The 18,765-nt window shown below is 50.1% G+C and overlaps 1 protein-coding gene across 3 annotated transcripts in view; it reads right to left on the bottom strand.

Annotated features, from left to right (window-relative positions):
* TSNARE1 (t-SNARE domain containing 1) overlaps positions 1-18,765 on the bottom strand; it is a 278,259-nt gene that overhangs the window by 126,740 nt on the left and 132,754 nt on the right. For 2 of the 3 annotated variants that reach the window (XM_066578729.1, XM_066578728.1), the window contains exons 9-11: positions 13,196-13,351; positions 7,538-7,610; positions 1,847-1,929 (exon numbers count right to left, since the gene is read on the bottom strand). In XM_066578729.1, coding sequence (XP_066434826.1) covers positions 1,847-1,929; positions 7,538-7,610; positions 13,196-13,351 — 312 coding nt within the window. The remainder of the gene's footprint in view (positions 1-1,846; positions 1,930-7,537; positions 7,611-13,195; positions 13,352-18,765) is intronic. The other variant, XM_066578730.1, reaches the window with a different exon arrangement.

Below are 18,765 nucleotides of genomic sequence, written 5' to 3'. Positions count from 1 at the left end.
GTGCGGTCCCTCCTACTCCAGCATAGTCCTACTCCCACCCCTCCAGCATAGTACTACACCCACCCCTCCAGCATAGTCCTACACCCACCCCTCCTCCAATGTAGTACTGCAATCACGGCTCCTCTTGCTCCAGCGCGGTCCCGCACCCACCCCTCCTCTTGCTCCAGCGCGGTCCCGCACCCACCCCTCCTCTTGCTCCAGCGCGGTCCCGCACCCACCCCTCCTCTTGCTCCAGCGCGGTCCCGCACCCACCCCTCCTCTTGCTCCAGCGCGGTCCCGCACCCACCCCTCCTCTTGCTCCAGCGCGGTCCCGCACCCACCCCTCCTCTTGCTCCAGCGCGGTCCCGCACCCACCCCTCCTCTTGCTCCAGCGCGGTCCCGCACCCACCCCTCCTCTTGCTCCAGCGCGGTCCCGCACCCACCCCTCCTCTTGCTCCAGCGCGGTCCCGCACCCACCCCTCCTCTTGCTCCAGCGCGGTCCCGCACCCACCCCTCCTCTTGCTCCAGCGCGGTCCCGCACCCACCCCTCCTCTTGCTCCAGCGCGGTCCCGCACCCACCCCTCCTCTTGCTCCAGCGAGGTCCCGCACCCACCCCTCTTCTTGCTCCAGCGCGGTCCCGCACCCACCCCTCCTCTTGCTCCAGCGCGGTCCCGCACCCACCCCTCCTCTTGCTCCAGCGTGGTCCCACACCCACCCCTCCTCTTGCTCCAGCGTGGTCCCACACCCACCCCTCCTCTTGCTCCAGTATGGTCCCACACCCACCCCTCCTCTTGCTCCAGTGTGGTCCCGCACCCACCCCTCCTCTTGCAAGACTGAATACGGCCTCCATGAAGGGATTTTTGACAGTTCTGCCCATGTCTTGCTCTAAACCTGAATGCTACCCTACCCTCCAACTCATGTAGCCCCCCACCGGCACACACCCCGAGACCACAGACATGCAATATTCCCTGTGAGCGCAACGTGTTTAATGAGAGAAGAACGTACCGCATCGCTGCACGTGGCACGCTGGTGAAAAACGCATGTTATATAAAGACGTTCATCCCCCTCACAAGTAAATGGCTCCTGCGTGTGATGAAATGTATCGTTTGGCTTCCAGAGGACATAATGGCGATATGGCAGCGGGTTGTGCCTCGCGGCGGCGCTACTAGATAACAACTGCCCGTTAGTACACCTTAGTAAATAATGGGTTATATTTTCTAGCGAGTTTAGTGTGTCATGCAACATACAAGACCCGCTGGTTTATGATCAGCCGTGTAAACGCGCCCTAAGGGAATGCTCACATGACCGGACTCGCCACAGAATATTCTATGTACATTCTGCAAAATTTGTGGTGTTCTTTAAGGATTTTTGGCGCAGATACAACCGTGTATTTTGCCCTGACAATGGTCAAAATCAGCGTGCAAAATTCTGCCGCGTTTCCGTGACAAGTAGTACCAGGTGACTTCTGGACGCGGATACGCTCGTTTCTGCATCAGGATTCCGCACGCAGATTGTGTCCGCTGACCAGACTAAGTCCGTGGATTTTGACACGTTCTTTAGACACGGAATTCGCCGTGTGAACCTACTCCTATAGTTTCCCAACAGCTGGGGGGGCCACAGGCTGGGGGCCACTGTCGTACCTGCGCCCATATCCTAAGGAATGCAGTAAGCGGACTCCTCCACAGACGAGATGCTCTGCAGCAGTTAAGGATTTCACATATTTCATGTCACCAGAATGTGCTTTTTGCAGTTATCAGCAGCCGCAGCAAAGAGCAGGGAAGGAATAAGAAGCTTCCATTCATGTATTATACGTGTGTGCCTGCTGGCGGCTGATAGCGCAGCGGACGGCCGCTCTAATCTTACTTACTTGGTGCTGACTTGCTTTGGCCAACTGGCGATTGGCAGATTCTACATGAGATGAAGCAGTCTCAATATTGGCTTCAATGCTATCTGTAAATTCAGGACAGAGCATTAGATGTATGCTTATCTCCTCCATTATAGGACAATAAGAGGGACAGTGCCAGCCTCCTAGCGGGGGACTAATGTGATTAGCAGCACTTCCTCGCACTCTCAGCCCACAATCTATCATTAGGAGATCAATTTTCAATGCTGCTGTAATCAGCGTGAAGGTAATTGACTGACGGCCGGAACCTATTCTGCGGGGCTTCTACCTATGGGGATTCCCTGAGCTACATCTCTCATCAGCATTTCATGGGTTAAATCTACATAGTTATTAACCCTAAACAAATATTTTGCTTTAATGATCCCATATTGACTCTGAGTGTGTGCATTATACACCAGTCACATCCAAAGCTGTGTCAAAACATTGCTGGTTGTCAACTGCAAGCTGCATCCTTAAGGCTGAACTCCCCTTCCTCCCCCCAAATAATTAGAGCGCAGACCCCCACTACAGTCCCCCAAACAGTCCAAGCGCAGGCCCCCACTACACAGTCCCCCAAACACAGTCCAAGCGCAGACCCCCACTACGCAGTCCCCATACAGTCCAAGCGCAGACCCCCACTACAGTCCCCCAAACACAGTCCAAGCGCAGACCCCCACTACACAGTTCCCATACAGTCCAAGCGCAGACCCCCACTACACAGTCCCCATACAGTCCAAGCGCAGACCCCCACTACACAGTCCCCATACAGTCCAAGCGCAGACCCCCACTACGCAGTCCCCATACAGTCCAAGCGCAGACCCCCGCTACACAGTCCCCATACAGTCCAAGCGCAGACCCCCGCTACACAGTCCCCAACACAGTCCTCCGCCATACAGTCACATCACACATCCCCAACACAGTCCTCCCCCCTAACAGTCACATCACACATCCCCAACACAGTCCTCCGCCATACAGTCACATCACACATCCCCAACACAGTCCTCCCCCATACAGTCACATCACACATCCCCAACACAGTCCTCCCCCATACAGTCACATCACACATCCCCAACACAGTCCTCCCCCATACAGTCACATCACACATCCCCAACACAGTCCTCCGCCATACAGTCACATCACACACCCCCAACACAGTCCTCCGCCATACAGTCACATCACACACCCCCAACACAGTCCTCCGCCATACAGTCACATCACACCCCCCCAACACAGTCCTCCGCCATACAGTCACATCACACCCCCCCAACACAGTCCTCCCCCATACAGTCACATCACACACCCACAACACAGTCCTCCCTCCATACAGTCACATCACACACCCACAACACAGTCCTCCCTCCATACAGTCACATCACACACCCCCAACACAGTCCTCCCCCATACAGTCACATCACACACACCCAACACAGTCCTCCCCCATACAGTCACATAACACACACAGTCCTCCCTCCATGCAGTTACATCTCGCGCACACACACACGCACACACCTCAATCCATGCAGTTACATCGTACACCCACAACACAGTCTCCCCCCATACAGTCACATAACACATCCACAACAGACTCCCCCCCCCCCGCACACACACACACACCACAGTCCTGCCCCATACAGTCAAATCACACATCCCCAACACAGTCCTCCGCCATACAGTCACATCACAGATCCCCAACACAGTCCTCCCCCATAGTCAAATCACACTTCCCCAACACAGTCCTCCGCCATACAGTCACATCACACATCCCCAACACAGTCCTCCCCCCTAACAGTCACATCACACATCCCCAACAGTCCTCCCCCATACAGTCACATCACACATCCCCAACACAGTCCTCCGCCATACAGTCACATCACACACCCCCAACACAGTCCTCCGCCATACAGTCACATCACACACCCCCAACACAGTCCTCCCCCATACAGTCACATCACACACCCCCAACACAGTCCTCCGCCATACAGTCACATCACACATCCCCAACACAGTCCTCCGCCATACAGTCACATCACACACCCCCAACACAGTCCTCCGCCATACAGTCACATCACACACCCCCAACACAGTCCTCCCCCATACAGTCACATCACACACCCCCAACACAGTCCTCCGCCATACAGTCACATCACACACCCCCAACACAGTCCTCCCCCATACAGTCACATCACACACCCCCAACACAGTCCTCCCCCATACAGTCACATCACACACCCCCAACACAGTCCTCCGCCATACAGTCACATCACACACCCCCAACACAGTCCTCCGCCATACAGTCACATCACACACCCCCAACACAGTCCTCCGCCATACAGTCACATCACACACCCCCAACACAGTCCTCCCCCATACAGTCACATCACACACCCCCAACACAGTCCTCCGCCATACAGTCACATCACACACCCCCAACACAGTCCTCCGCCATACAGTCACATCACACACCCCCAACACAGTCCTCCCCCATACAGTCACATAACACACACAGTCCTCCCTCCATGCAGTTACATCTCGCGCACACACACACGCACACACCTCCATCCATGCAGTTACATCGTACACCCACAACACAGTCTCCCCCCATACAGTCACATAACACATCCACAACACAGTCTCCCCCCCCTCCCCCATACAGTCACATAACACACACAGTCCTCCCTCCATGCAGTTACATCTCGCGCACACACACACGCACACACCTCCATCCATGCAGTTACATCGTACACCCACAACACAGTCTCCCCCCATACAGTCACATAGCACATCCACAACACAGTCTCCCCCCCCCCCCCATACAGTCACATGGGGTATTAATGTATCTTGACGCCACCAGGAAGTCCTGGTGGAGTCAAGATTGACAGGGGTTGACGCCCCCCTGTAGCTGATTGGCTGCACATTAGGCTGGAGATCTAGGTCCGGAAGGGTACTAAAAGCAGGGGGGAAAAAACATGCAGCTGGCCGTGGTGCAAACAGAAAACGTTGCCCAGCGAATGCACAACCCACCTCAGTGTGCTAGCACAGAGGCAAAAAGATCGTGTTGCGGATTGTACAGCGCGGCCGTCGACAAGGCACAATAGCCACCCCCACCACCCGACTTAACTTTAACATACCGCCGGATGCACAGAGGCGACGGGGGGGGGGGGGGGGGGGGGGCTAGAGAGAGTGCTATGCTCCCCCCTCCCCTCGTCTTGCTGTCAGCGCAGGAACGGCCGGCACACATCTCACAGTCCCAGCGGTGGTGAGGGCGGCATCTCTCTGCGGGGGAGCGGTGGCCACGGAGCTGACAGTCCCGGCAGCTGTACATGCGGAAAGCGGCCGAAGCGGAGCACACACTCGAGGAAGCGGAGCACACACTCGAGGCACCGGATCACAAGAGGTGAGGGCAGCACCTTAGGGTCTGCATAACATTTCTTCTTAGGCTTACATTATAACCTGTACATGCTGCCATGTTACACCGGTAACGTAGCAGCATTTGCAGCTGATAATGTACGCGTTAGGGTCAAAGCTGGAAGGTCCTACTACATTTCTTCTATCGGGACCTGGGGGTGTGAGAGGGACGTTCCCCCTGTCAAACCCCTAGCTTCCTGGTGGCGTCAAGATACACTAACACTGTCACATCCCACATCCACAACAGCCTTTCCCCCATGCAGTCACATCGCACACCAAAACAGTCCTCCCCCATACAGTCACATCACACACCCACAACACACTCCTCCCCCATACAGTCACAAACACCCACAACACAGTCCTCCCCCATACAGTCACATCACACACCCACAACACACTCCTCCCCCATACAGTCACATCACACACCCACAACACACTCCTCCCCCATACAGTCACATCACACACCCACAACACACTCCTCCCCCATACAGTCACATTAAACACCCACAACACAGTCCTCCCCCATACAGTCACATCACACCCCCCAACACAGTCCTCCCCCATACAGTCACAAAAACCCCCCAAACACACTCCTCCCCCATACAGTCACATCACACACCCACAACACACTCCTCCCCCATACAGTCACATCACACACCCACAACACACTCCTCCCCCATACAGTCACATCACACACCCACAACACACTCCTCCCCCATACAGTCACATCACACACCCACAACACACTCCTCCCCCATACAGTCACATTAAACACCCACAACACAGTCCTCCCCCATACAGTCACATCACACACCCACAACACACTCCTCCCCCATACAGTCACATCACACACCCACAACACACTCCTCCCCCATAGTCACATTAAACACCCACAACACACTCCTCCCCCATACAGTCACATCACACACCCACAACACACTCCTCCCCCATACAGTCACATCACACACCCACAACACACTCCTCCCCCCTACAGTCACATTAAACACCCACAACACAGTCCTCCCTGTATAGTCACATCACACACCCGCAACACAGTCCTCCCTGTATAGTCACATCACACACCCACAACACACTCCTCCCCCATACAGTCACATTAAACACCCACAACACAGTCCTCCCTGTATAGTCACATCACACACCCGCAACACAGTCCTCCCTGTATAGTCACATCACACACCCACAACACAGTCCTCCCTGTATAGTCACATCACACACCCGCAACACAGTCCTCCCTGTATAGTCACATCACACACCCACAACACACTCCTCCCCCATACAGTCACATCACACACCCACAACACACACCTCCCCCCTACAGTCACATTAAACACCCACAACCCAGTCCTCCCTGTATAGTCACATCACACACCCGCAACACAGTCCTCCCTGTATAGTCACATCACACACCCACAACACACTCCTCCCCCATACAGTCACATTAAACACCCACAACACAGTCCTCCCTGTATAGTCACATCACACACCCGCAACACAGTCCTCCCCCATACAGTCACATCACACACCCACAACACAGTCCTCCCTGTATAGTCACATCACACACCCACAACACAGTCCTCCCTGTATAGTCACATCACACACCCGCAACACAGTCCTCCCTGTATAGTCACATCACACACCCACAACAAAGTCCTCTTCTATACAGGCATATCGCACATCCACCACACAGTCCCCCCATACAATCCCAGAGCCCACCCACCACACAGTCCCCCTCACAGTCCCAGCAAACACCCACCACACAGTCCCCCTTATACAGTTATATCGCACACCCACCACCCAAGTTCCCCCAGTCAGTCACAGCACATACCAACCATACACACCCATCGGACTAAGATGTCTTGTATCCATGCAGCAGTTGTAAGGCAAATATCGCAGCCCAGAACCAGAGCTCAGGCCCGATGTGCCGTCCACATAATCACATACAGAAAAGAAATACACAGACAAAACATCTAACAGAAATAGAATGTGTTCAGTGTGTGAATTAGTAAAAAAATAAGGTGATACATTCCAGAATTCTGAATGCAGCTTTGAATGCGATTGGAGTAGAAAATATGGCAAAAACAAAATAAGTACGAGAAAAGTAAAGCAAAATATGTACAAAGTTCTTCCACATGTCATGTAGATAGAAAGTGCAAAACATGGAAATATATAAATGCAGAATCCCTCCCATCACTATGGCAACAAGTGATACCAACAAAAGAAGCATGTAAGACATTGTGTGAGTATACATACCTATATCATGACCTTGCTCATACACAATGGATGCCAAATCTTTCATTATCTGATTGACATCTAGCATATCACTCTGTAAAAAACACAGAAACAACAAATCACCCACTGAAAACAGTTAGTAGAACAGAACAAACCACAGGTGGCAGTATGAGATGCAGCTCTGGATGTGACTAGAGTATGAAACCTGTATGTAAAAACAGAGCAAAGTACCAGCACCGTTTAGATGTGGAGTAACAAAGACTGCTAATGCATCTCTACGGTGCAAGGACCCTGCAAACAAAACCTCAGACTTCAGCCAGGTGAGGCATTGTGGAGGCAAACCATTATCGTCTTGGGGGACCTACTACAAAAATCCCAAACTGCAAAACTTAGTCAATCTGCACCAGTAGGTCCTGTCAATGCTGGAAGCTGCGGCTGCGTTTTCTACCTGCGGGATCTCAGACGGTCTCAGTCTTTGATACGAGGTTTCTGAATGAAGATTTATTTTTGGAATGAGTGAATGAAGCTCTAGGGGCGAGTCCACACAACTGATACTTGGTGCAGGTTTTTACAGGCAGCCTCCAATGGTAAAATCTGCATCGGAATACAGAGCAAGGCAAGGTCTCATCCGCAAGCCGTGGAGAGGTTGTGTGGGGTGGACAGTCTCATACTTTCATATTTCCCTTATATATTACATACACATATATTATATATACATGCATGCATACATACAGGCCTTTTTCCATGCAAAATTACTGCTCTATGGGGTTCTGCAGCCTGGGAAGCCCCACAGATCAACTGATGTGAAGGGGCTGTGGCCGACCCAAAGACTCAAGACACTGTCTGCAGCGCAGTGGCCCAGGCTAATAGTGTGACTCTCATACTGCAGAGCGCAGTGGCCCAGAAGAGTAGTGTGACTCTCATACTGCAGAGCGCAGTGGCCCAGAATAGTAGTGTGACTCTCTTATTGCAGAGTGCAGTGGCCCAGAATAGTAGTGTGACTCTCATACTGCAGAGCGCAGTGGCCCAGAAGAGTAGTGTGACTCTCTTATTGCAGAGAACAGTGGCCCAGAGAAGTAGTGTGACTCTCTTATTGCAGAGAACAGTGGCCCAGAGAAGTAGTGTGACTCTCTTATTGCAGAGAACAGTGGCCCAGAGAAGTAGTGTGACTCTCTTATTGCAGAGAACAGTGGCCCAGAGAAGTAGTGTGACTCTCTTATTGTAGAGCGCAGTGGCCCAGAGAAGTAGTGTGACTCTCTTATTGTAGAGCGCAGTGGCCCAGACTAGTAGTGTGACTCTCTTATTGCAGAGGGCAGTGTCACCCAAGTCCTCCCATCATCTTTAGAGAGAAGGGCCACCAAAGTCAACCAATCAGCATTAATTGGAAGGTACACATGTACTATATCAAGGTAATCTAATCAATAGCAGGAAGGGTCACCAGAGTCCTCCCATCGTCATTAAGGGGCAGGGTACCAGAGTCATCCTATCATCAAAGGGGAGGATCAGTAGTGTCATCTCTTTACTAGGGCGGACTCCCCAGAGTCGTCTCATCATTAGTAGGAAGGGTCATCAGAGTCATCCCATCATCATTAAGGCGCAGAGTCACCAAAGTCCTACATTCGTCACTAAGGGGAAGGGTCACCCGAGTCATCGCATCCTCATTAACAGGGAAGGGTGACCAGAGTCATCTCATCATCATTAAGGAAGAAGGGTCACCCGAGCCATCCCATCATCATTAAGGGGAAGGGTCACCCGAGCCATCGCATCATCATTAAGGGGAAGGGTCACCCGAGACATCCCATCATCATTAAGGGGAAGGGTCACCCAAGTGATCCCATCATCATTAAGGGGAAGGGTCACCCAAGTGATCCCATCATCATTAAGGGGAAGGGTCACCCAAGTGATCCCATCATCATTAAGGGGAAGGGTCACCCAAGTGATCCCATCATCATTAAGGGGAAGGGTCACCCAAGTGATCCCATCATCATTAAGGGGAAGGGTCACCCAAGTGATCCCATCATCATTAAGGGGAAGGGTCACCCAAGTCATCCCATCATCATTAAGGGGAAGGGTCACCCGAGCCATCCCATCATCATTAAGAGGCAGGGTCACTCGAGTCATCCCCTCATCATTAAGGGGCAAAGGTCACCCGAGCCATGCCATCATCATTAAGGGGCAGGGTGTAGGGAGAATTTATGTGTTTATCAAAGAGAAGACACTCCCAGATTTTGTGTAGAAGTCTGGACCCAGGAGAAATACTCCAACAGGCTAGTGTGATATGTATCAGATGATTTCTAATTTATTCTAAGGTGTATGTGGTTTATATACCATAAATGACATCTCAGGAAAAGTATATACCTCCATGATTAAAAATAATACATGATAGGGTACTACTGAAATAATTTACATAAGCTACACCCTTTAAGGTGTAACTATAACATACAATGAAACAGTTATGAATTCAGTGAAAAGGAATGCAAGGGGGGGTCTGGGAGACTGTCTTGTCTTATCTTCTGTCTGTCCAGTACCAAGTATGGCTATAGAAAGGTTTCGTTTAACCCCTTCACTACTTATACTAGGATCAAGCTATATCCTTCTAGTCTACAATCCAATAAAAGAACAATTAACTGATACACTGCTCTACAATTTTCTTAACACAGGGTCACCCGAGTCATCCCATCATTATTAAGGGGGAATGGTCACCCAAGTCATCCCATCATTATTAAGGGGGAATGGTCACCCAAGTCATCCCATCATTATTAAGGGGGAATGGTTACCCAAGTCATCCCATCATTATTAAGGGGGAAGGGTCACCCAAGTCATCCCATCATTATTAAGGGGGAAGGGTCACCCAAGTCATCCCATCATTATTAAGGGGGAAGGGATACCCGAGCCATCTCATTACCATTCGAGGGCGGGCTCACCAGAGTCTCATCATCATTAGGGGGCAGAGTAACCAGAGTCATCACATCATTTTAATGGAGCGGGCTCACCAGTCGTCGCTTCATCTTAATGGGGCGAGCTCACCAGTCGTCGCTTCATCTTAATGGGGCGGGCTCACCAGTCGTCGCTTCATCTTAATGGGGCCGGCTCACCAGAGTCTCATCATCATTAGGGGGCAGAGTAACCAGAGTCATCGCTTCATCTTAATGGGGCGGGCTCACCAGTCTCGTCTCATCATTATATGGCAAGGTTGTGATCTTAGTTGTTAAAGAATGTTGGTCAGTCTGAGGATTTATTCACATAATCGATTTCCGCAACTCGGGAATTTTGATGCAACTCTCAGCACTCCGACACCCGGTGTACGGGACCCTGCACATGTACTATCTTCGTCTGATAATTGAAGAATAGCACATGCTGCGATTTTTTTGCGTGGTTAGAAAAGTATATATAAAATCGTGTAAATTTCACCATTTAAAATAATGTTTTATTTACATCCGATTTCAGACTGACAGAAAAATAATTCATGAGAAACTCTAATTCTCACTGATTTAAAGCGGCAATCAGAAGTACAGTTAAATGCAGGCGTGGATGTGATTGGTGCATGAGTTATGATGCAATGCCAGAATATGGTGTGCAGCTCTGGATGTAACTTGAGTATAAAACATAATATACTGTAATTGAAGTATTGCATGTAAAATGAGAAGACGTAGACATATTCCAGCCTGATGAGCTGGTGGACCTACTCATCAACCCAGTAGAGCATGTCTGCATATCCCGATAATGGAGCGAACCTGCAGTCACTGTTACACATGTCCTCGCCGCGCAAAATTCTCACCATTGATGCGGATCTGCAACAGATTTAATCTTTTCAATCGAAAAGGTAAAACCTGCTACAAATCCACGTTAATCCCACCACAATCCCTGCGAATGGCGTGATTCTGATGCAGATCTTCTGCTACGTGAATGTATGTTTAGATGCTCAAACACTCGCGTTGTACGTGGTTTCGGTTGGTGAAATATGCGTTTTCATGCACTAAAACTGTATGTATTGTGTTACTATTGTGGTTCTTTAATGGACTTCTCCTGTCTTCATGTGTAAATACGCATCTATCTTGCATCTTCACGCAATCCAATAGGATTTAATGGCCAGTTTTGCGCCGTAATGCAGACCAAAACAGGACATGGTGCGATTATTCTTCATGCTTGTAAAAACGGCACGTCTGAATACCTCAATGCAAGTCAATGGGGCTTATGTTGTCCATAATATGGAAAGCAAATACACCCGTGTGAATGAGGCTTTAGGCCTCAACAGACAATGCAGATCTGCTTTATTTTTCCCATTTGGGGTTTTTCGGGGGTATTAATCACTTCTGCCGTTGGATTGTAGATTTACAAAGTTGTCCCAGGTCCAGATTAATACCGTAAAGCAAGGGAGCTACAGTAAAGTGTCACTCTGCTTCCCAAAATCCTTTTCAACTACTGTGCAAGTGTCAGTCTTTACTGCGGATCTGGTATCCTATTCATGTACCATGAAGCTCAGGATAAACGGTTAGGGAAAGGCACGAAAGTGAGGGACAAGTTATGAAATAAGTGATGATCAATGTTAGTAGCAATATTGGCTAAATCTGTCAATAAAGAGAGTCCACCCCCCCCCCCCCCAGCCCCAGTAATACATAGGTTACCGATTCGGGGCCCGTTAACTATCTTTCTCCTTGTATCTTCCCACTGAGACCTCTTTCAAGATCAGTGTAATTTAACGTTGTCTTTGGAAGTGACGGAGACTCTATGGGGCTCGGACTATTTAGTGGCTGATTTTCAGTCTTTCTATATGAAACTTTATGTTTCTTGCTCTCGACTTTCTGCCCTCAATTCCGTTGCCTCGTAAGAGGGGACGCCGATATCTGAACCATACTGTGGATAGATTCAATTTTGTTTGTAGATTGAATTTGGGATTCTCCAAGGCTGTAAATCTCCTGAAATTGCGGCGATGACACTGTCCATCGGAAAACGTCCCTGTGTCAAACGATGGCCGGGGAGAAGAAAAATGAGGCTGAACTTCATTAGAGGGCTGTGCAGGTGGAGGGGGATGGGGTGCAGCAGGACGGGGGCCACAGGAATGAATCCGTCCGTGCGGACATTAAATCCAAGTGCCGTGCAAGGTCATCTCAAGGGGAACAGCCGGCAAATCACTAATTCTGTGGAGGCGCCAATGACTAACTAGTGATCATTATCCTCCTCCATGACTCAGGAGGGGTAATATTCCTCCATGTGGAGACCACCAAGTTGGTGTAAGACGACATAAAGGCCTCTGGGATTATAAGGGATGCAAACGGGAGATGATATAAGGGGCCCAGACGGGTGCTGTGGCAACTTCAGCTAATCGGCAGGGGTCCCACACAGCAGATCCACACAGATGGGATGATAGGTCATCAACACGTTCATCTCAGAAGACCCCTTCAGACCTGGTGCCAGCCTGGAGTGACCTGACCCTAAGCTAGATGTCAGTGCAGTTATACCATGTGGCCACATAGGTGTACCTAATGGAGGGAAGATACAGCGGGCACCACACATCTCCGGTGCTGCCCACAATAGTAGCCTATAAAGTGTATATACATAGATGTGGCAGAGCCGATTCTGTTTTCAGTGGAGTCTTTCATACTCTGTGGTGCTGCACTAGGATTACTTGCAGACCCATGGCAGTCCGCTCTGTGCATCCTCAGCGCCGCCGGGCCGTACCTCAATCTGCTTTATAGCCTCCTCCTTCTGACGGATCTGGTCAAGATCTTCATCTGTGATCTCCGACAGGTCCTGGCTCTGGTTCTGCCACTGTTCATCACCACCATTAAAGATCTTTTCATCATCCGCAATGTCAGAGAAGGGGGTCCGAGGACTCTACAGGGGCAAGAAAAGGAAAGTTAAATCAGACAATCCAAAAGTACTACCCCCTCCCCACCGAAAAGTACTTCCCAAGAAAAGCCTGCGGAGAGGAAGAAATCTACACAGAATTAAAGGGGCTTTCTGGATCTAAAATATTGCTAACCTATCCTCAATATCGGGTCATCAATAGTTGACAGAGCCAGAAGTAGCCGTCGCTGTGCCCGCTGCAGTGGCCCAGGTTGGTACTGAATGCAATGGGAGCTTATACCAACCGGGGCTGCCGGTAGATAATTCAATGTCAGCAAAGTTACGTTTGACACGCGATACATTGTAGCAAACGCCCAGACCGGAAGGGGACTTGTTCATAGATGCGGCTGACAGAGAACGCCAGGATCAGCTACAAGTGTAGCGAACATCAGCGGCACAGATCCCCGTCATGATCGTTTGTTACAATGTATCAGTACCTCAGAGGACCATGTAGAGCAACTACAGCAGTGTGAAGGTTACAAGGAGCAGCTATCGTTCAGCCGCTCGGAGAAGAACGAATGACTGCTCATCGCTGCCGACACGTCGTTCTCCATGCAAATTCATTCATTCAAATATGAAGAACTGGGATTTTATATCAAACGACTTTTGATCAACCAGCGACTCATTTTTGGGTAAGCTGAAACTAAACAACTAGCGCTGCACGAACTATGGCGCGGATTCTCATAGCATTCGACTCTGAAGTAAAGCGTTGCGAATTTGGGATTGGAAATAGGTGGTGAAATGTCACCATCCAATCGAGGCCCAATGCTACTTCAACACGAGTGACGAGAAACTTGGCTAGATATCGCGCTTGCGAACGTGCGATCCTCAGGAACGCGTTTCACGTACATCAGAGGATCACAGTGGTTTTCCATTGATTTCAATGGGGAACTTCACACCGCATGGAATGTGAGTGCCATGCGAGATCTTTAAAGGTCTCATTGAAAACAACGGGCGCTGCATTCAAAGAGAACGCCAACAGATGGCATCACTGAGGGGGGAAAAAACATTTCATCCAAAATAACGGGGTCCATATTCGTGCGGGTTTTGTATGTCTCGTAATGCACAGAAGTCGTGCAAGATTCTCGCCCGTGTGATGAGGCCTCGCTGTGACACTGCGCCCAGGATCCAAGAGGAGGATGATTGAGGTGGCGCCCTTCCCCCGTCCTCAGGAACGCCACATGGTGATCTGCCCGCACTCCAGACTGGTAATGACACAGGAGCTGCGACTGGCAACTCTGAATCCATCGCACAATAGAGAACATTTAAGCTAATTAAACAATTAAATCAGTGGGGACCTTTTAGCGGTTAATCCACACAAAGCCGCGATCCCACCGTCCAAATTCGGCTTTAATTAATGGAGGCTTTGTGCTTTGTTTAAGCTGCCGGAGAAGCAGCGAGGAAAATTGGATGAACCCGGACCAAAACACACAAACAGGAGGGAAGACAGCGGAGCCCGCAGCAGCCTGCGTACGGGGGGCGAGCGCGTTCTGACATGAGAGCCCCCAGCGGCCCGCGTACGGGGGGCGAGCACGTCGTACGGGGGGGGAGCACGTTCTGACATGAGAGCCCCCAGCAGCCCGCGTACGGGGGGCGAGCGCGTTCTGACAAGAGAGCCCACAGCGGCCCGCGTACAGGGGGGCGTGCGCGTTCTGACATGAGAGCCCCCAGCAGCCCGCGTACGGGGGGCGAGCGCGTTCTGACATGAGAGCCCCCAGCGGCCCGCGTACGGGGGGCGAGCGCGTTCTGACATGAGCCCCCAGCAGCCCGCGTACGGGGGGCGAGCGCGTTCTTACATGAGAGCCCACGGGGGGCGAGCACGTTCTGACATGAGAGCCCCCAGCGGCCCGCGTACGGGGGGCGAGCACGTTCTGACATGAGAGCCCCCAGCGGCCCGCGTACGGGGGGCGAGCGCGTTCTGACACGAGTGGGGGGATCGGACTGTACTTAACCAGCAACAAGCACCTATGGGCTCTATGCAATATTCTGTAAGAGGGACCTGAGCCCTCTGCAGGCAGAGAATACGAGCACTACAGTAAAGACTGACACAGGGCAGGTCTAGGTTATTCTGGGTGCCAACCCCTGGACTGCGGAGCAGGTTATGGGGTCATCTGTGTATCACTGTCACCCAGAGCTAATAACTCCTCAACCCAAATACGGGCTGCCATGGACATCGCTCCTTTATTTTTGGAGGATTCCAGTCGCAGACTGATTATTTTCGCCTCCTTCACTGGCACAGATCAGCTCTAAAGCCTATTCATCAGCCGGAGGACGGCGGCCGGAGCCAGACACATGGCGGCCGTGGCAGCAAGACTGAAGCCTTGTACCAAGAAAGTGACTTTGTTGCGCCCCGACCTTCAATTTTACCTTTGCGGTTGGATGCTCTATCCAGGGACTGTTAGAAGTCCCTGATCCGTCATCTACTGTACCTGGAAAAGCTGGGTAATGAGCAACACGTCTGCCAAATCAGCACCAACACCACTCTCTCCAAACTCCAGAATGGGATCTTTGCCTAAATAGATGATGGGAGAGATCTCTGCACTGTCCCCTGATATATCTATACATAGTTATTAGAGCGCCCCCTTGTTACAGTCCTGGGTATAATAGATGATGGGAGAGATCTCTGTATTGTCCCTGATATATTTATATATAGTTATTAGAGCACCCCCTTGCTACAGTCCTGGGTATAATAGATGATGGGAGAGATCTCTGTACTGACCACTGCTTTATTATACATAGTTATTAGAGCGCCCCCTTGTTACAGAGTTTGGTATAAATAGATTGTGGGAGAGATCTCTGTACTGACCCCTGATATATTATACAGTTATTAGAGCACCCCCTTGCTACAGTCCTGGGTATAAATAGATAATGGGAGAGATCTCTGTACTGACCCCTGATATATTATACAGTTATTAGAGCAGCCCCTTGCTACAGTCCTGGATATAAATAGATGATGGGAGAGATCTCTGTACTGACCCCTGATATATTATACAGTTATTAGAGCACCCCCTTGCTACAGTCCTGGGTATAAATAGATAATGGGAGAGATCTCTGTACTGACCCCTGATATATTATACATAGTTATGTCTCCCCTCATGGTTATTAGAGCGCCCCCTTGTTCCAGTCCTGAGTATAAATACGATGATGAGAGAGATCTCTGTACTGTCCCGATATATCTATACATAGTTATTAGAGCGCCCCCTTGTTACAGTCCTGGGTATAATAGACGATGGGAGAGATCTCTGTACGGACCCCTGATATATTATACATAGTTATTAGAGTTCCCCCTTGTTACAGTCCTGGGTATAATAGATGATGGGAGAGATCTCTGTATTGTCCCTGATATATTTATATATAGTTATTAGAGCGCCCCCTTGTTACAGTCCTGGGTATAATAGATGATGGGAGAGATCTCTGTAGTGTCCCCTGATATATTTATATATAGTTATTAGAGTGCCCCCTTGTTACAGTGCTGGGTATAATAATAATAATCTTTATTTGTATAGCGCCAACTTATTCCGCAGCGGGTATAATAAATGATAGGCGAAATCTCCGTACTGACCCCTCATATTATACATAGTTATTATGTCTTCCCTCAGCCATCTTTTTTCTAAACTAAATAACCCCGATTTTGATAACCTCTCTGGGTATTGTAGTCCGCCCATTCCATTTATTACTTTGGCTGCAGCCTTTGTACTCGCTCAAGCTCTGATATGTTGTTCTTGAGTACCAGTGCTCAAAACTGTCCACAATATTCCATGTGTGGTCTGACCAGTGACTTGTAAAAAGGAAGCACAATGTTCTCAGCATGCCCCCCTTGATCCTATTAGCCTTGGCAGCAGCTGCCTGACACTGGTTACTCCAGTTAAGCTTACAATTAACTAAAACCCCCCAGTCCTTCCCCATGTCGGTGTCCCCAGTGGTTTCCCACTAGTGTGTCTTTGTGACATATATTTCCGGCCGGTGTGCAGAGCCGCACATTTATCAGTGTTACACCTCATTTGTCACTTTTCTGCCTCCAACTTCCCCAGATCAGCGATCAGGCATGTTTCCCCATTTTTCCATAGTTACGTTCCTAGAGTCACGTTCCTAGAGTCGTACCCTTTTTACTGTTCTGGTGACACAGCTGTATGCGGCCTTGTTTTGTGTAGGCCAAGTTGTATCTTCTAATAGCGCCACTTTGAGTATATATATATATAATGTAAAGTTTGACTTTTTTTTTTTAAAGAGGTGAGTGGGAGGGGGGGGGGGGGGGGGGTTGGAGACAAAATCTGCCATTGTCTGTTTTTTATTTTACAGCATTCGCCGTACGGTATAATGAAGGGTTACTCGGTTACTCTTATTCTGCGGCTCAATACAATTACGGCAAGACCCCAGTTATACATTTTGTCCTACAATGAAAACATAAATTACATATTTGCATCGCTGCTTCCACGACCCATAGCCTTATTATATTCCGCTTATGAGTTATGTCAATCTGGCAGCCTCCAGCTGCCATGGGAACATATCGGCACCCCACAATCCAATTGTGGGGTGCCAATGGACGACATGGGGAGCCCCCTTCCCATCACAATCCTGGCATGTGTGGGGATAAACAGTCGGGACTCCCAGCCGTTGGGTTGAGGCGGGCTCTTCCTGACATGGGCCTCCTGTACCACACTTCGATAAAGCCACTGTGAAAACACGTACAGGCGGCCATTAAGGTGTTACAACTAAAACAACCCCCCCGTCACTGGAAACAAAATGTATCCAGGGACTGAGGGCCACAGATCCACTTGTTCCCGAGGCCGCTCTTCACGCTGTGCATCGACAGTCACTGAATGCTGCTTTCGGATTGGTCAGTACAATACATAACGCCAGACTACCGATGCACCAGCAGTACTCCGAGTGCATTGGACACTTTAGGAAGCGTTGCAGCCATCTTGGAAATATGAAGATGGGCCATATGTGGATCAATATCCCAAAGAGGAGAAAGAGGACACCAGGTAAGATAACGTCACCCCCCAATCCCTGGACCAGAGGGTCACTTTTATCAATCTTCATATCTGCTATACAGGGGGCTGCCTCTCCAGGTAACAGACTTGTTTCAAGTCCATCCCATTGATCCTAAGAAACGATGCAACTTCAGGATAAAGCCAATCATGTCCTACTACTATACTGAGAGCGAGACACTCATACTAGACACAACAGGATGTAATCTTTGGGTGGAGTTCCCCTTTAAGTGACAAGACATAAGGCTTACAGCAGGTAACACCCAGATCCTGCCGGCCAGGGCGAGCGGCTGCTTCCTCTCCACCTGTCCGCTGGCAGGGATAACCTTGCAGGCGTGAGAGATTTACGGTGGGACCCAATGCAATCACGCAGAGAAGGCTGCGGCGGCCGAGGAGACGGCACGGCCGGGG

The sequence above is a fragment of the Eleutherodactylus coqui genome, chromosome 9, assembly GCF_035609145.1.
Source record: "Eleutherodactylus coqui strain aEleCoq1 chromosome 9, aEleCoq1.hap1, whole genome shotgun sequence".
In the NCBI taxonomy this organism is placed as follows: Eukaryota; Metazoa; Chordata; class Amphibia; order Anura; family Eleutherodactylidae; genus Eleutherodactylus; species Eleutherodactylus coqui.
The sequence above is the reverse complement of the archived record's forward strand: the minus strand, read 5'-3'. Positions and strand labels throughout refer to the sequence as shown.